The 19,633-nt window shown below is 39.6% G+C and overlaps 2 protein-coding genes across 7 annotated transcripts in view; both read right to left on the bottom strand.

Moving 5' to 3' along the window:
* Positions 1-1,360: 1,360 nt before the first annotated feature.
* Positions 1,361-5,165, bottom strand: spegnb (SPEG neighbor). Its single transcript, XM_017691460.1, has 5 exons — positions 5,154-5,165; positions 4,404-4,510; positions 3,753-4,060; positions 3,531-3,672; positions 1,361-1,499 (listed from the first exon to the last, which is right to left on the bottom strand). Exons 2-5 carry the CDS (start codon positions 4,508-4,510, stop codon positions 1,361-1,363), a joined length of 696 nt encoding a protein of 231 aa, XP_017546949.1. The 5' UTR covers positions 5,154-5,165.
* Positions 5,166-7,266: 2,101 nt separating this feature from the next.
* Positions 7,267-19,633, bottom strand: part of spegb (striated muscle enriched protein kinase b) — a 95,779-nt gene continuing 83,412 nt past the window's right edge. For all 6 annotated transcript variants that reach the window (XM_017691531.2, XM_017691532.2, XM_017691533.2 and 3 more), the window contains 8 exons: positions 17,285-17,407; positions 16,390-16,554; positions 15,280-16,087; positions 14,392-14,631; positions 13,745-13,968; positions 13,363-13,438; positions 12,411-12,560; positions 7,267-12,265 (listed from right to left, as the gene is read on the bottom strand). In XM_017691531.2, the coding sequence (XP_017547020.2) occupies positions 11,992-12,265; positions 12,411-12,560; positions 13,363-13,438; positions 13,745-13,968; positions 14,392-14,631; positions 15,280-16,087; positions 16,390-16,554; positions 17,285-17,407 (2,060 nt within the window). In that variant the 3' untranslated portion in view covers positions 7,267-11,991. The remainder of the gene's footprint in view (positions 12,266-12,410; positions 12,561-13,362; positions 13,439-13,744; positions 13,969-14,391; positions 14,632-15,279; positions 16,088-16,389; positions 16,555-17,284; positions 17,408-19,633) is intronic.

The following is a 19,633-nucleotide window of genomic DNA, read 5'->3' as shown; positions in this document are numbered from 1 at the left end:
GCAACAACTGAAATGCTGTTAATTAAATTTTGTGGCAGCTTATTTGGAGCATGGATGCCAATACAGTCAGTATTATAAGTGCAAACGTTTTTCTCATTACTTAATCACTCTGGTTACAAAATGCAATTATTACATTTTTGACAAAATATCCAACTGATTTTTCTGCATGGTTTCTTTTTTCCATACTTCTAGCTACACACTGTGAATACGAATGCCAGTGTACAGTCAATTAAATGGTAAATCCTGACACATCTGTGAAAACTTTAAACTTTTTATCACTTCATCTCGCCTGTTATGAGGTGCAGTAATGACAGTTTGGAGTCAGCCCGATTTCCGCTGCGGCAATCACTTCTGAATGTTAAAGTCAGCCTTAAAGTCTTTAGGTTTATGTGGAGATGGGATTTTTACAGATGTGTAACTGACAGAAAGATGGACACATCTGCAAACACAGCCAGAGAAGACCTGAGAGCGTGAGACGCAGCAGGCTGTACATGTAGGTATGAACTATATAAGAAAAAGAACATTTGAAAAAAGCAAATCCTGTGTGTTTATTAATGTGCATTTTGAAAAGTTAAAGCAGAAATATAATATTTACATCTGTCTGTTGAAATATTTGATACCTGTCTTTGCTAAGACAGTCATAATGAACAGACAGCAGTGTTTTCAGGCTGTCTGGTACAAGAACATAATACACTGTTTTACGTATTTTACATGCCAAATAACTCTTCAGTTAAATTTGCACAAACCTCCACACGTCTTCTGTAATGTTGATAACGGAATGCTTCTTATTTTGTCTTATGCCTGTACCTTTCCACCATAAACGGCTTTAAAATATATGTTTCAGGCAAACTATTTATCTGAGTATCATCATAAAACAATCTTTCAGGCATCAGACAATGTTTTCATTTCCATTTCATGTGGTAACTTTCTGTGAGGTGGCTTTTGGAAGCATTAAATGTTTTGGATGTCTGGTTCCTATCACCACTGCTGTGAACAATTCTGACTCTGTACGTTTCTCTAGAAGAGAACATTTCACACCAAACCACTCTGAATGACATAATTTATATCCCAACCATTTACTTATGCAGAAATATGGAAAAATGGGTGGAATTTCCCTCTAAAGTGATACTTCAGCAAACAGACAGCAGTGTTCTCAGACAGCTTAGTACAATAGTTCACCGAAAGTCATCTAGGGGAACATCAAAGCATATAACACGCTTCAAAAAACCTTTCAGTTTAATATTTATTATAGGTTTGTAACAGCTGGAACTCAGCTTGACGCAGAGTGGGAGGAGCCTATAAGGAAGACCAGATGAAAACAGACAGAAAAGGAAAAAACAGAAGAGCTTCACTGAGTCTCTCACAGGATGTCCACTCGAGCGAAAGACTGGTCTGTTCCCAGGTTATTTTCCACAAACACCTCGTACTTTCCTGAGTCTGACGGCCGTGCGTTTTTGATGGTCAGGATGGTGTTCGTGTCTCCCACATCAAAATATACTCTGTGGGGCAACGAAAAATAGATAAAGATACAAAAGTTATGTTCCAGCTATGAAGAGTGTTTTTTAACATCTTAGACTGCAGCCAAAGCTAAAGACGAACAAACAAACAAACAAACATAAGTGGTTTCTTAGTAACGTATTCATTTCTATTTTAATGTGTGTGTTCACATTGTCATTTATATCTCAGCACTCTCACAACTTTTCTAAACTTCTGCACAGTTCAATGTTTGGGTTGTAAATAGACACACACACACACACACACACAAACACACACACACACACACACACACACACACACACACACATTATCTATGCTGCTTATTCTTCTGGGTCATGGGGGAAGCTGGCGCCTATTGGGCGGAAGGAAGGAAACACCCTGGACAGGTCATCAGATCATCACAGGGCACGTAGAGTTGTTCACAGTGGTTTAATGGTGCATTTCTAGAGAAATCAGATTTCTTTACAGTGGTGGTGATCGTGACATCTACAGCACAAATATAGCCATTTTATTTAATATCTGAAACCACTAGTGAACCTACGTGCATCTTCTGAGTTTTCATTTGAAATGTTGAGAATGGTGGTAGTGTGATGTCGTTACCCCTCGAGCAGAGGATTTTGGGTTTAGGTTTGGCTTCCTGGTCAGGTCTGCGGGGGGTAAGGAGACCAATAGGATGGACGAGACCAGAAGTGGAGTGCACTTGCAGGTGGTTTATTTACATGATGTGAAACATGAAACAAAAATGTACAAAGGAAAATAAACGGAAAATAAAGTATTTACATTGGATACTAAGCGTCGGGCTTAGTCTCGGCATGAGAAGCAGCCACAAGGCTGGGTCCCATCTCACCTTACAACTTCACCCGCTCTATTCTCTAAACACTACTGGCAGCTAGTGTTTTCCAGTGGCAGTCATGAGGAGAAGTAGCCTCGCCCTCTTCTTCTTCCCCAGGGTATTAGATGGGGAATAGAAGCCACCACCACCCCCCCCACCTCCCCATTGGTGGATCCTCCCGATAAGGATAAGGTGAGTAGGTCTCCCTGCTGTTCCCCTTTTGCTGTTTCCCCTTCACAGGCAGACACAGGTAAGTATTTTCATATACCCACACACACACACACACACACACACACACACACGCACATGTAGTTTAAGATCTAAGGGATGTTGTTAATTGGTGATGGGGTAGGCCCTGTGACCTGCATGCACCTCTCTGCCACATAAATATCTTATTTCAAAGCTATTGTAAAACCTTGTCTCAGGCATCAGGCAGCGTATTTCTAACCAGTGACTTAAAGCAAGGAGATTTTTAGAGTCATTAAGCTATTCTGGTTCTCTAAAACAAAGTATTTCACAAAACAAAACACTGAATATTTTTTAAATAAGCAGAAATTTGGCTAAATCAGTGGAAAACCCCTTAAAAGCAGTAGTTTGGTGAAAAAAATCCAGTTTTCACAATTATTCTGCATATCCCAAATATAGTCAATTAGCTAAGACACGTTTGGTGTCCTAACTTTACTTATTTAGTTTTACCCTGAAGTTACGAGGCTAATGTAGCCAACAAGTAATGAAAGCTTTTACCCCACCAATTATCTCCATATTTCCTTAAAACTCCATACAAAAACTAACACCACGTCAAACTGACTTGTTAAGCAATCTCAAATAAACATGGGATCATATGCAAATGTTTGAGCTGCGCTGGTCAAATTACATGGTTTGTTAAGATTCTAAATGAAATTCAGTTACACAAATTCAAGTACTGTTTTCTATAACAACTGATGCAAATATGGACAAAATTCAGTCTTCAAGATTCAGCTACTATTATTGCTTAACTATATGACTTTTGTCCATTGTTTTGCTAGGGCGTGAGAGGTTGTGTAAACTAGATTCTATATTAAAATATCTTCACCTTTTTTCCTTTACATGTGCTTCATAATTGCTTTTGGTAATGAGCTAATGAATTGACTTTATATTTGATTTATTGGTTTGTTAAATCAGGTAAAACAGTGTTGTGCTTCATGGTCGTGAACAGCAGTACCTTTCGTCTTCTTCTATATCATCTCCGTCCTTGAGCCAGCCAACATCGGGGGGCGGTTCCCCACTGATATCGGCCTTCAGCACCACCGTGGTCCCTCTCTTGCCTTTTACACTGTCCGGACCCTTATTAACTTTAGCAGGAACTGTGTGCAGAAGAACAGCACAGTGAAGACCTGAACCAACACAGATAAACTACATAACACACACTACATATCCTACACACCCTCCACTGTGATGCAGGCAGAACCGGACGTCTGACCAAAGGGGTTTTTGATAGTAACGGTATATCTGCCCAGATCAGCCAGTTCCCCGTCCCGCACCACAAGTGCTACAACATCAGGGTCCTCAAACACATAGCGATATTTAGGTCCATCTTTTAGCTCTTTCCCGTCCTTCAACCAGACGATGAAGGGGTCAGGGAAAGCGCTGACTCGGCATTCCAGTTTTGCAGCACTTCCTTCCACCAGAAGTACATCCTTCAGCTCCTGCAGAAACTTTGGCGGCCCCCTTTCACGAAGCTCCTTTCTTGACCTATGTGGATAAGAAGAAGGAGTCAACCTGAAGACATCTGTACTACAAGAAAAACCAGGTGTTGATTTTACTCTAACAGGTTATAAAAGCTGACTCTCTATTCTGAGCTGAGTTTATTGTACTCAAGTTTCAATGACAGTCAAGCCATTTGATTACCATAAGCCCTCTGAATGAGAAAGTGCTTTCTCTACACAGAAAACACACCGGATGTGAATACTGTTTAAAAACCGGAAGGCTTCAACTTACAACTTTCCCTGTCTAATTTCTAGCTAACGTCAGGCCTAATACTGTATTTAAATGAATTGTATGTAAAAAACAGGTGCTGTTAGGTGTAGTATATTACCGATGCCCCCGGTATGAAGCCTGGATGCGGATTGCTGCTTCTTGTACTTGAGGGTCATTAATGTTGATCGTGCACCCTGGTGGGGGTGCAGCCTTGACTTTGGACATCTGTTAAAGACATAAAGCAAAAATTATCACTGGCTTGCAAAATAGCTAAAATAGCTCATTCATTTTGATTGATTTATACCTTTATATAACTTTCCTGATGAATGGACCAAAAGAATTGGCCATAAATTACATGAAAAAAGTCTGGTTCCATTGACTTACATTAAAAGCACAGTATGTTTTTTCCTGTTACCTGTTACCCTTTGTATTGTCTGTGTATTTCAAGAAATGACCCAAAAAGTCTGCTTCCACTGACTTACATTAAAAGTCAAGTAGGTTTTTACTTCTTAATTATCATAAAATTATCATTTGGAGGTTTTTTGCGACAACAGTAATATACAGCTGCATGCAAAAATTTGGGTGCCCCTGGTCAAATAGCTTTGTTCCTTTTCTAAGTGAAAATAAGTGAACATGTCCTCTACAGAGATCACACTACTGCACTGTACTTTTATTTACTGACATGTTGAAAAACTGTAAGCATGTAGTTAGGCATGTAAAAAGTAAAGAGCTCTTGTTTCATTAACCTCCTGTTAATGTTAACTTTTTTTCCTTCTGCTGTAAAGTTACCATTTTGTTTTAAATATGTATAACTCTGGCTAGGCCTGCTTCATCATTAATATCATCATGAAAAACAGGAATAACTCACCCCAGACAGGCTTCTGACTCTTTCCTCTTGCTCAGGGCTGCCTGCACCTCAGCTTTATAAGCAGGGCTCCCCTGGGGCAACTGTGGTCTAGTTGGAGGAGGCCTACAAATCCCACACCAGCATTCCTCCTTACTTGGATCCTTCTTTGGAGTGACTTGGCTTGTCAAGGTTGATAAAAGATGGACACCAAGTGTTATAGAGAAGCAAGCTGTGCCTTATATAGTGAATCCATGGCTGAAAGACCCTGGTGGCTACCCAGAATACTGTGCGGGAGACTAGAGGGTAGTGGTGCTGGATGCCGGAGTGATGGACTTGAAACACGTGCTCCCATATGAGAGTATTCACACAGGTGGGCTGCCAGTGGGACCTACAAATTTTGGGCTGGGCTGACTTGACTGCATCCACACATGTGGCTAATGGGCCTCTTTTGGGACTCATCCCAGCTGTCAGGTTTTAGAAATGTCAGTGGAAAGTCTGCGTCATTGTTCAGCCATGACATTTCTGCACGATTACATTGCTAAGATATAAAGCAATTCAGTGGTCTGATGTCATTCTAGAGAGCCTCAATTGTTCACAATAGTGGTGATAGGAGCCAAACGAATTTTCTGCCTTTAAGAGCTAAATAGCAAAACATTATTACATGAAATGGTCACAAATATATTTGGCATTATTTCACACCAAACTTTGCTAACTTAATGACTTTTTAAATGTGGAATTTCCCTTTAAAGGGGAACTCCACTGATTTCATAAAATTACATAATTATTAATTTAGATGTAAACAAAATCATTCACAGTGGCTCAGGGTGTATTTCTAGAGAAATTTACAGTGTCAAAATGTTCACCATTATAGTGCTAGGAACCAGACGTCCGAAGCATTTAATGGCTCTAAACGCTTCATCCTGTTACTATACAAAATGGATGCATTGCTTGATACCTGAGACAATGTTTTGTGACAGTTTTGGTATAATGCTTTGGCTAAAAACGTGTTTTAAATATGAACTATTACTCCAGGATTACGTCTGACATGCAGGTACTAACCTGTAGCTACAGCGGCTCAACACAACTAAAGCCGGCAGCAGCAGCTTTTGTTTACAGTTTATTTTTACCGTATTCTCACCTGTTTTGGAAGAAGGTAGAGTAAGCAGAGGGCTTCTATAAGGTGTGCTTTCAAAAATGTTGTAGAGCCATATCGATTTGAACCAGAACACACAAATGAGATGCAATGACTTAAAGAAGAGAATCAAAAGGCAGTCGTGGGCTGGAGGTCAGGGAACCGGCCCAGGGAACCGGTTCGATCCCCAGAGCCGACTGTACGTGACTGAGGTGCCCTTGAGCAAGGCACCTAACCCCCAACTGCTCCCCAGGCGCTGCGGATAGGGCTGCCCACCGCTCCAGGCAAGTGTGCTCACTGCCCCATACTGTATGTTCACTAGAGTGTATGTGGTGTTTCACTTCACGAATGGGTCAAATGCAGAGGTGAAATTTCCCCGTTGTGGGACTAATAAGGGTCAGTTAATCAAAGTTGATCAAAAGGGGGCAAGATTGAACCCGCCTGCGCTGAATCAGGACAACCCAGGGCGAATGGTAACTGATGGTGTCAACAACAAACTACTCGTGGCTCTGCTTACCAGTCTGTAAGCTAACGGCTAACAGTGATATGCACGGTGGCTAACTGGTCATTTTGTATAGCAGATAAAATAGTGAAATGTGTAGTGTAGACATAAGGACATCTGGTTCCTTACTATGGTAAACTCGGTAAATTTCTCTAGAAAGGTGCATTTCACACCAAACCAGTCTGAATAATTTTGTTTAAATTTTGCTAAATTAATCAAATTTTGCAAAATTAGTGGAGTTCCCCTTTATGCTGTGTATTCACTGATATGGCAACTCCTGTTCATGTTAAGTCCCGTTTAGGAATTACTGAACCTGGTTAACCAGTGTTCACCAGTGTCTGTTTAAAAACAGGAGCTCATCATGTAATTCATTATTAGTGCACCTTCACCAAATTAACAGTGACCCCTGAAGGGTGGGCTAATATGAATCGATACGCATCTGGATGCTTTCCTTGGAGTGTCAGTGGATGTATGGGACAAAACTGCAATTTTTCATGAAGTACTGTTAATAACAGACTTTATTTCATGAATTGTCATGTTTTCCACATATACACACTGATTTCATACTACTGTAAAACATTCATGTCATGTTCATGTTTGTCACTGTTTTAGTGCAACATAATGCATTCCAGAAAAAAAACACTTGGTTTAGTTTCACATTAAAGGGTCGCCCAGCATGATCCAAAGGGAAAGTACACAAATGCTCACACGCCAGTTATTAATACAAAACCTTATTCACAACCACAGACCAGTGTCTGCGGCTCTTTAGCCATGTTTGCTTTATTGTGATTCCATATATCATTGGCCTTAATGATTGTTCCAAACTTGAATCATTCAAAAAGTAATTAACGAAGAGTGGAAATCACTCTTATTTGCTCTTAATTATGCAAATAATAAAGAGATACAAAACTTGAAAATGACAGAAACACAGATAATATTACTATTATTATTATTATCATTATTAATAATAAAATTTGGCAAAAAAAAAACAGTAAGTACTGTAAATAGCAGTAAGTTTAAGCAAATGAGAAATGGAAATAAGTCAGTGTGACAGGGTGTAGCAGGCACAGCAACAAGGTAAACATTCGGCTCACTGCAATGTATAACAGTATTGAAGATTAACATACTTTTGTACCCAGGTTTTGGATACTTTTGCACTTTTGTACCCGAAACACATCCATATGGCCTTTGAAATATTACAAAAGGGCGAGTGGCAGTGCTTAAGCAGGTGTTTCCAAGGTGGTTAGTATATATATGTGAACTATACTTTACATCTGCAGCACAAAGTGTGCTGTAGTAACATTTCCTCTACTCACTCGTGTGATGAGATGATCAACAATATGCAAATCTCCTCTTTAAATTTGACACAATTAACATCATGCCCGGGCAATTACAGGACCAGATCTACATTCATTTGCCTCCTTTAACAAAACGAAGGAAAGAATAAATAAACAGAAGTAAAACCATGATGTTCTGTAATCCTGTGCTTACCAAGTGTGATCAAAAGTCAGATCCATTCTGTCCACAACAAACAAAAAAGTTTAACCTTCATCTCATTACATGACAATAAAAAGTAAGCATCATTTAGATCAACAGCTTGATCACAGTACTCATATCTGTGCCAATCCATTTCCTGTATATTGATTAGGGTTTCTTTTTAATTGATTAGAAAATGACTGTTGACATGTCTTCCATAGCATCAGACCGATCATACGCCTGTCACTGTAGAGCAGAGGTATTTTGTGATCACTGGTAGTTAATTGAACTGTTAATGTTATTTTACCGTCACCCCTGAGGAAAAAAGAAGGAAATCTGCAGTATCTGGACCGCTAGGAATTGAAAGTGAACTGAATACCTCTGACTTGTATGAAGAGCTTAACACCTGTGATGTTTTGGGGAAAACAAACCCATTTTTACATAATCTGAAAATGCCAGATGACCTTTACTTTGTGTGAATCTTTCATGAATGGACTTACAAAAATGGCTCAAAGTACCTTTTTACACGATGTGATTTTCTCCTAACAGAGACGATATTTAAGATCTAAATAAAATAGCCTTGATTTTACTCATCCAATGAAAACAAAATCATACTTCATGTTATTTACTTTCAAAGTAATATTGCAAAGATTCAGCAAACATTCAACATAGCAGCCACTGTGTCTTTGCCACATATTTTTCTCTTCTCTTCTGTAAATTAAGCCATAACAAGAGAAGTGGCACTTCTTATAGATGACACAAACTTTTCTTTGTAAGACACACTACAAGATAAATGGGCAGTGCACTAAGGCTGGTTTTAGTGTAAGTGTGGTTACATTGAAACACAAACAGAAAAAAGGACAGTAAGAAATGTCTGCCTTGAACACCAGCTCATTGAGCACGGTATTGTCCTGCTGGTCTTACATGTCTGTTTAATGGTTTTAGATTCACATATCCACTATATTCTTGGTCAGGACTTGAAAAAGCAATCCCTCCATGTAACCACCAAGACCTAATTAGTTTTAAGCAGACTCCCTTGTACTTTGAGTTGAGGAATAATACCACAATACTTCCTTCTGCTGCCACAGGTAATGAATTTATTCTATAATGAAAATATTTGTATTGATAGCATGCTTGTCACTCCACCAGTGTGCAGATATCAAAAAAAGAAGGTTTTCAGTGCATTCAGAAGACTTCAACAAAGGCAGATACATAAAACCAGTGCAAAGACACCTCTGATGTATAATACATTCTGGATTTTAAATAGAAAGGCAACCTTCAATACCAAAAAAGTTTAATAAATAAAAGAATAAGTGGCACACTTTGAACTTTCCTCAGCTTAGAAGGACAAAATGCTGCATCCTTGTTTCCAAAAAAAGTAGAGATGCTGTGCAAAATGTAAATGAAAACATAATGCAATAACTTGCAAATTATTTAAAGTCTATATTGATTGAAAAAACAGTACAAAGACAATGTACCAAATTTTGCAACTGAGAAATTGTATTGTTTTCTGAAAAATAAATGCCCATTTCAAATTTGATGTCAGTAACAATTTTTGTAAAAGTTGGGACATGGACAACAAAAGACTGGTAAAGGTGTGTGATGTTAAAAATACACCTGGTGGAACATTCATTCATTGAATATCTTACAACTAATTAGGTTAACCGGCAACAGTTCAGTAACAGTAACATGACAAAGGTATAAAAAGAGCATCCCAGAGACTTTCAGAAGTAAAGATGAGGAGGTGTTCACCACTCTGTGAAAGACTGTGTGGACAAATAGTGCAAAAATTGAAGAACAATGTTAGCAAAGCAAAGATCTTGGGAATTTCATCATCGGCAGTACATGATATCATTAAAAGACTCTCTCTGAATCTCTATACGCAAGGGACAAGGTCATGAATCCCCCACTGGATAGCCATGATATTTGAGCCCTTAGGTAGTACATGATTCTGTAGTGGAAATCACTGCATGGGCTCAGCAACACTTCTGAAAATCACCGGTGTGAACATAGTTTGTTGCTGCATCCAAAAATACAAGTGAAAACTCTACCATGCAAAGTAGAAGCCATATATAAACAGGATCCAGAAACACCGCTGCCTTCTCTGGGCCCAAGCTCATTTAAGACTAACTGGGGCGAAGTAGAAAATTGTCCTGTAGACGGACAAATCAAAATTTGAAACTCTTTTTGGAAATCATGGATGCCGCATCCTCTGGGCTAAAGAGGAACAACTCTACTTGTTGATGGTCTATCATGATGGTATGGGGGTGCACTAGTGCACATGGTGCATGCACATCTGTGAAGGCACCATTAATGCTGACTGACGTATACAGGTTTTGGAGCAACATATGCTGCCGTCCAGATGACTTTCAGGGAAGGCCTTCCTTATTCCAGTAAGACAATGCCAAACCACATTCTGTATGTATTACAACAGCATAGCATCATCATAAAACAGTATTGTAAAAGAGTCTGAGTGCTAAACTGGCCTGCCTGCTATCCTGACCTGTCATCCACTAAAGCATTCGGTGCATAATGAAACGAAAAATACAACAAAGCAGACTCAGAACTGTTAAGCAGGTGAAATTGTATATCAAGCAAAAATGTAAAAACATTTCACTTTTAAAACTCTAGCAATTATTTTCCTCAGTTCCCAAATGCTTACAGAGCATTATCAAAAGAAGTGATTGCAGCATAGTGGTAAACATGCCCTGTCCAAACTTTTTTGAAGCATGTTGCTGACACCAAATTTAAAATGGGCATATATAAAAATAAATAAATAAATAAATAAAACTTCTCAGTTTCAACCTTTGATATGTTGTCTTTGTACTATTTTCAGTTAAATATAGGGTTTGTCACATGAGTGGACAACTTTTTCTTTTTTTTTCTTCTTTTTTTTCTTTTCATCAAAAGGCTTCTCTGACGTCACCGGCTGCTAAGTATGACCCAACTTTTTTGCCATGAACGGTAAAAGTTAGTAAAAGACAAAACTCAAAGTCGGTTGTAAAACATCAAGTGGCACTACAGTAAGAATAGCTTGAGTGCTAAATACTCCATATATACTCATGATAACGGTATAACAACTACTTGTAATAAAAGAGTCAATCATAAAAACTAGCAGAAAAAAGGATATACACATTTTATTCCTCCACAATTTCCAAGGCCCCAGGGTCATTATAGGGAAACACCACACATGTTTACATTAACGTGACATTTGGCAAATGATGTCATACACCTTCATGTTAAATTATAAGCTTCTGTGTGAGGACCCCACTGGGTCCATATTTACTGACTCTACAAAATGCAGAAAACAGCTTGCAACACCTTAGTCAAACTGTCACATATATGAAAAGGGATGTGTGGGCAAGGCAAGACAGTGCAGAGGAGGAGCAAGACTGTGCATGGAGACGGGCTTCTAGCAGGACAATGAACTCAACAGCGCTGAGCATGCTGGCCACAGCTGATAGAAGTTAGCGCATTAGGACCTGTTTGATGCAATAGGTAAGTTCTGAAGGAGAGTTTTTTCTTGTCTGTCTGACTAGGGGTGTGTTTGACTCTTCACAGAATGAGGGTAAGTTTGACTGAACAGGTGCCTGATGTGTTCACTCACTGCACAGTAACTGGCCCCCCTTATAAGTCCAGCCAGGTGTCAGCACAGTGACAGTTGGTTGTCCTGAGGCTGGGCCTCTCTGTCCTTCCCCTGGAGCGCTACTCTTGGGTCACATTCCTGCTCTGGCAGAGCCAAGGTGAGGTCACTGGGTGACAGGGGTGGAGGGTGTTGAGGGTATGGAAAGTGTAGAAGGTGTAGACGGTGTGGTGGGTGAGGTGGGAGATTGGGGGGAGCTCTGGTAGGAGCGCAGGAGAACTTTGTGCTTGGTGGCCACCTGGGCTCTAATCTGCTGCTGCTGGCTCAGGAACTCCTTGAGGCGTGTGGTGGTGAAGGTGAGGGTCTGTCGCCGCAGCCGCATTAGGTATGCATCCTGTAGCCAGGAGTTGTTGAAGCAGTCCTTAATCGAGGGACGGGCCCTGGAATGTTACACACGCACAAACACACGCACATGCACACACACAGGTCATATCAGTTACTACTCTGACATTGTGTAAGGTACATTCTTTAGCTGAATGGCAGATTTTATACATTTTATAACAATACAGAAGGTCTTGTACACACCAAGGGTAGCTGCACAGGATCTTCTTAAGGAACAGAGAGGCACTTTGGGACACATTTTGGTAGAGCTTGCTGAGGTCAAACTTGGCTGCCTGGATTCTGGCCTCTGTCTCTGCTGGGTCGTTCTCAGTGAAAGGCAACCTTCCACTGAGCCTGATCATATAAAATACAACACAACACAGGTTATGAGTGGATTAGTTGTGCAAAGGTTAAACCAAATGACTCAGTCTCTATATCTATATGAAAAAACAGTGCTTTAGAATGGTGAAATTTAAAGATTTCTTTACTTCTATGTAAGTAGTAACACACAAGCAAGTACAATGACATACAAACAGAAAGACTACTAGATTGGCAGACAGACAGACAGACAGACAGACAGACAGATAGACAGACAGAATAAGGAGTGCCTGGAAATCTGCCTTATGTTAATCTTTCTCAGTTTATTAGAATATTAAACACTATAAAAGTCCTACATTGTATGTGCCATGGCTACATTGTTAGCCCCAAACTATTATACATTTATGAGTAGCCTGCTTTTCCTTCCAGCCCTTGATTGTGAGGTAAAGAGGAAGCGATCTCTTCAGATGAAGGATAGTCTGCTCTCAGTGTGGGCCTGCTTATTTAATTTTTATTATACTTCATGTAATATAATTAGTATTAAACTAATTAAGTACTTAATTTGAATGAGGGCGTTGAATGTATGGTTCAATACTTGCCTATGCCTGAATTGAGAAGCTGGTACTGAATTATACAATACTGTGTACTGTTGCATTCCTTACAGATACATTGAGAGACAGATAGATAGACAGATAGACAGATAGATAGATACACACACATACAACAGAACTGTCAACAATAAGCAACATGTTAAGCAATGGAGAAAGCATATCGGTCCGTCAGGCTCATTCTCTGTGATGCAACAGAAGATTGTTGTACAGCAGTGACCAGTACTCACATGATGTATGTCATAACACCGACGCTCCAGATGTCAGCTGGAGGACCCACCACGTCTCCTTTCAACATCTCAGGAGCTTTCAGCAATCAGCAGGGATTCAAAAGAAACACAAATTACAGGGCACATAGATGTGCTCAATTACTTCCAAAAAAATTAAGAGAGAAACATGTACTCCAAATAGGTAAGGATGATCTTTTGAGAGGAATAAAATAGAAAGAAAAATAGCCTAGACTGTATGATACATGAGGAAAAAAAATATATCTGTAGAGTGATTTTTCTTAGAAAACATCTAAACCACGCCTGAAACAAAATGTTAATTTTAGGAGGGTTTGAGGTTGAATTCCTCTCTGGAACAGAAGAGACCACAATAGTCATTACTTACACATGTACTCCAGTGTTCCTATAGGAGGGCTAAACTGTTTCAGGAAGAGTGGATTGAAGGTCTGAGCACTGCCAAAGTCAATAATCTTGACTGCATTCATGTAGGTGACTATGATGTTTTCTGGCTTGATGTCCAAATGCAGGATTCTTCTGTTGTGCAGGTAGTCCAGGCCCTGCAATACCTGCACAACGTAGGCCACCACGTCATCCTCAGAGTAACGGAACCTGGAGATGAATGAGAGATCTCAAAAATCTCCACAAACACAAGGGCCCCCAAATTCAATGTCCGTTTTCTCCCTCTACTCCGTCCTGGTACCAACGTGAAGACAAATGAACATGCTGGACTTAATAGCTGAATAAGTATGACTTAATTCAGTGGTACGCAATAATTGGGATATATTATTTGAAATGAGAAGAAATGCAGTTGAAATAATTTACAACAGGATTTGACCAAATGGAAGTGAGTAGAACTTAATTTTTAAAACTACAACAAGGCCAAGATCTTCTTGCCACAGACATTATTAATTCAAGTGAACAAAACAACAGGCACTTGTTCTGCGATACAGCAGAGTTGTTTTCTCCGCAGAAGCAAATGAAGCGCGATCACAGAACATGCAGCATGAGCCTGGAGGCCAAATACACACTGACCTGTCAATCAGGCTGTAGAGGATTTCTTTGCCTGCACAACACTCAGAGATGAGCACAAGGTAGCGTGGAGTGACATAGGCCTCATGGAGGGCCATGATCTTGTCATGATGCAGGGACTTAAGGATCTCGTACTCCTGCAGAACATTCTGCTTGCTCTCAGGCTCATAAGGCACGATTTTGGCCATGAAGAGGCTGCCTGTGGCATTTTCTCTGCATTCACGGATAACACCAAAACGGCCTCTGGAACAAAACAAAGAAAGAAAGATGTTCAAATAATCAAGATAATTAAAAATGTAAGGATACAATATATTTACTTCACTTTTATCTTTTCTGATTTTAATCTGAACAACATTTCTTAACATTTTTTAAAAATCAAAAGTGACCAAACAAGATGTAGACCTACAAAACCATGACAGAAGAAAAAATACACTCAGTAAGGAACCTGTATTCATCTATGTATGTACATAACACATGATATCAGCAAGTTTAGCTAAATTAAACGTAACACCCTGAAGACATTAAAAAAAAAATTATTTGGTCTTTCTTAGGACCAACAGGCATCTCAAATTATTAAATGAAAAAAAATCTGTTGAATCATTTTATAACATGAAATCAAATCAAGTGCTACATTGAAAGCAAGAAACAACCAACTATTGAGCCATGCATAATAATGCTGTGACATTTTGGTATAGGTGTAGCAGCAGCATTAAAATACCGCAGTACTTACCTGTCTCATGTTATTTACATGAAAAAATGCAACAAATACATATATACAAAATGTTTGATTGGCTGACTGCAGATTGTGTGTTTGTGTGTATCCATAATTTGGGATATCCTGTACAGTATATAGCAGAAGACATAGAATCAATAAAATAACAGGTTTGTTACCTGGCCTTCTCATCCATGAAGGTATACGGTTTTTGGGGTACCCCTTGCCGTAGAGTAGAGTCTCCTGGCTTACCCAAGGGAGTCCTGCGCCCAGTTGGTGTCACACGGCCAGATGGGGTCGCCCTCCCACTGGGAGTCATTCTGTTGGGCGTAGCAGCACCCTCCCCAAGAGGACTCAGACTTGTAACCAGCACCACAGGTGGAGAAAGGGCAGGAGAGGGCGTATTTGGGGTTACTGGCATCACATGGGCTGTTGTGGTGGTGGGAACATACATGGGCACGGAGGAGATGGGTTTGCCAATAGAAGGAGGAGGGGAGACTAACGGGGGTGGGGAGACAGGGGGAGTTTGGGCCATGGGTGAAACTACATTCACAGGACTCTGTGGTTTGGGGAGAATGGCAGGAGGAGAGAGTTTGGCTGGGACAGACTGTACTGGAGCAGCAACCGGGGTAGGGGTGGGTTTGGCTACAGTGATATTGAGAGTGGTTTTGGCTTTAGCTGGAGCGGAGGTGCTGGACGAGATGGGAATCTGGAACTCAGGGACATCACGGTGGGTGGGGGATGAATATGAGGGAGCTGTTGCTGGGGTTGGGGTCGCAGTAGAGACAGGAGCAGGGGGAGGCTGGGCAGGAGGGGCAGGCTGGGCAGGTTGGGCAGCAGGGGCCTGTGCTGGGGCTAAAGCAGTGGGTGTAGGTTTACTCCCAGTAGGCTTCATAGGAGGCACGGTCATCGTGGAGGTCACCACTGTAGGACTAGATGCTGGTGGAAGAGTCTTGACAATGACTGTTCCAGTGGCCTTTTGAGGTACTGTGGGACAAGGAATTTTGTATTGAATGAAGTTTTTTTACGAAACTGATAAAGTTACACACAGAAACTGTGTTTATAGAATTTTACTGCCAGGTTGTTCTTTGATTCTTTCCAAAAAAAACCCTGCAAAAGGCTTTCTTTAACACTAAAGAGGCCTTCTTTAAAGCAAAACTCCCACAGTGGATATACTTGCAACTTTTATTTTATCTTTAAAGAGTATCTTGAAGCTATTATTTGTGATATTGACACTTCCACAAATAAAAAAGCAGAAATGACTACTAGGAAAGCACCATAAACTGTACCTGCTGCATCCAAGGTTACTTTCTCAGAGAGATTGCTGTATGGTCCTTGGCCAGCTTTATTCACACAAGCCACTCTGAACCTGTAAGTAGCGCCGGTCGGGACATCTGTGACATTGTAGTAACAATCAGCCACACCAGTGGCGACAATCAGCCAGTTACTTTCACCTAAAGACAAAATCAATAATAAGGTGAAAAAACAAATATACTAATGAAAGAACAAACACCAAAAAAACCCACCAAAAAACCACAGTGTATGTTTTGTTTTTACATTTTACTCTTGTGAGGAAGATCAGATTATAGTGACGATCCCTAAATTAGAAGAGGAAAAAGGAATTTACTGCAATACCCAACTTGTCCAAATGATGGCAGTAAAGAGCTACTTGATGTTTCATGGAGACAAATATGTATCTTAAATATTGCATGGTATAAATAGCACGCTTCAGGAAATAACTAAATAAGAATTGGAATTGACTGTATTAGCCAAAAAAGCTCTTTTACAAGCCATTTTTTTCTTGGCAGTAGCTCACATCAAAACAAAGATAGCAACAGTAAATAAATAGAATATTTAAGGAAAGAAAAACACCCCTTTGTGGTATCAGTGGTATTCTCTACTCTATAGATAATTTTGACATTTAATTATATAATAATGCCAATGATTTAATATTAATGAAATTTCATTACTGACATAAATCCACTGAATTTATTATTTTAACATGACTTACTGATATGTACCATCACTGATGTTGTAACATCAAAAACATGGATAGAAAAAGCAAAACTAAGAGACTGTAGCTTTCACTAAATTGTAGCCATTCTGGTATATTTCCCTACTTGCTTTCATTATTTGTTGGCATGCTAGCTTTTTTCAGCGATATAGTCCTTTAAAGCCACTCACCCTCTGTCCTCCTCTCCAGGGAGTAAGTACATGGAGCCATGGTGTCGGATGGGCGCCACACCACTAATGCTGTGTTCTTGTACTTTTGAGGAACCTCTGGAGTGCCAGGTCGGTTTGGAAGACCTAAAGTTAACCTTAAAGTTAAAAAAAATTCTGCAATACATTATAGCTAAAAGATCTCTAAGACTAGTTGAGTAAATACTTTTTTTGAAGACTTCTCAACAGTTATATTATCTCATTACTACAATGGTTTTGTTCATTTGATCAAAATGATTAAGGTGACTCAATAAAATGTTTCAATAAAAAAATGCTAAATAATCTTCGAAAAACGTAAAAAAATGTCACTGCAGTTTGTAGCAAATCACCAATTATGCAATGCAGTGTCTCATAGTCTCATATGGAAATGTAAACGTTTCCCATATTGTCACACATGAGCATTTATCTAAGTGTGTGAAAAATTACAGCTCTGAGAAAAGAGAATATTTCGCAGACCTGCAAGTGAATGACCTTGCTCAGTTAATCGGCACTGGGGTAGCATTTTGTGGAGGAGATGATTTATGGCCTGCTGTCCTGTGAGTAAATGGCTTTACACATTGATAAGCACCATATTAGCCTCCCCCTCCAATCAGAGAGTGGGCCGATTGTCATAGGAACTGGTGATGACATAGCCAGCAGCACAGCTGCTCTGATGGCAATGGGCTCCTCCTTGAGCCCAGCTGTAGGCTCATAAACAGAAAGTCAGATCATAACCCCTGTCTCACAGACCCACAGAAACACACATCTTCTCTCTATCTGCATTGCTGTCTGTATCTCTGTCCCTTTTTGACTTTCTTACATTTTCTCTTCCACCCATTATCTTCTTCAGATATACAGTGGACATAAAATGTTTATACATCGTTATTAAAATTGCAGGCTTCTGTGACGTGAAACTAGAAATCAACATAAATCAACATAAAATTAACCTTGCAACCAAAAAAAAATCAAAAGAAAAACAAACAGAAAATTATTAGCAAATTTAATTAATAATACAAAATAACAAGACCCTGGTTGCATAAATGTGCACACCTTCACTAATACTATGTTGAAGCACCTTATGCATTTATTACAGCCTTAAGTAATAACTCTTCCTTGTGAAAAAGTTCCAAGTACTTCAGACTGACAGATAATCTCCTGTTCACAGCCTTCTGTGAGATTGAGATCTGGGCTTTGTTTTGGCCATTCTAAGACACTGATTTTCCTTTCTGAAACCATTTCTCATTTCTCATCATTTTACTCAGATGTGGGGTTTTGGTGAGTTTAATCTTCATCTTCAATTTTCTGAACATGGTCAATATGATACTCGATATTTGTTAGTCATTATATCATCTATCTTGACTAGAGGCCCTGTTCAAACTGAAGGAAAGCAGTCCTAATACATGATGCTCCCACCACGCTTCACAGTAGGTACGGTGTTAGTTGATGTGCTTTTTTGTCGTTGCACCAAATAAATCTTTTAGAATCCACCCACAAGCTTCAACTTTTGTCTCATTAGATGGTTTTGGGTGATGCATTTTTTGCTAACTTTGGATGATCTGATGAAAAATAGCTTTTTTTCTGCTTAATCCCATAGCGATAGACATACGCAGAGTATGGAGGGATTGTTGTCACATGCCTCCCTTATACATTTTCTTCTTGTTCTGTTGACCATAGCAGTGTCCCTGTTTTTTTTTACCACCTATTGATGATGGTATTCAAAGTGTTCTGCCTTTGATATTCTTTAACATCATTTTCCTGTTTTGTACCTTTTAAAGGTGCCATAGAATGAACAACTATATTCATTCATTGGCATAGTTGAATAAGAAAAGTTTGACACATGGAACTCACAGTTCATAAACCTCAAACACTGTTCCAAAAGTTCCAAGTTTAAAAATCCTACACTGTTACATGATAGTCTTGACTCATTAATATTTACACACCCAAAATTTACATACATCAGCCCACGCTTTAGCCCAGCAGGAAACAAGGACAACGGTGCAACAGCAATGAAATTGGAGGCTATATACAGAAATGTACTGCTCCAGGCTGTGAAGGGGATTTTTGCACTTTTCATACCTTTTCTAAGGAACGAAACTGTCAATGGGCATGGATGATGTTCACACTTGAAAATGACTTTCTATTCACCAGCTTCTTAACTGAAGGTTCTGTTCCACCTTAAATGCTACACTTTGTACAGCAGCCAGAATGTAACTGCGGTGCAATTTAAGGTGGAATGGAAAATCTGCAGAACAAGCTGGCAAACAGTAAGTCAACTTCAGCTCCCACATGTTTAAAAGGATCTCAAACAACAATAATTCAAAGCTGTTAGTTTGC

The sequence above is a fragment of the Pygocentrus nattereri genome, chromosome 6, assembly GCF_015220715.1.
Source record: "Pygocentrus nattereri isolate fPygNat1 chromosome 6, fPygNat1.pri, whole genome shotgun sequence".
Lineage (NCBI taxonomy): Eukaryota > Metazoa > Chordata > Actinopteri > Characiformes > Serrasalmidae > Pygocentrus > Pygocentrus nattereri.
Note: the sequence above shows the minus strand (reverse complement) of the source record. Positions and strands in the feature narration are given on the sequence as shown.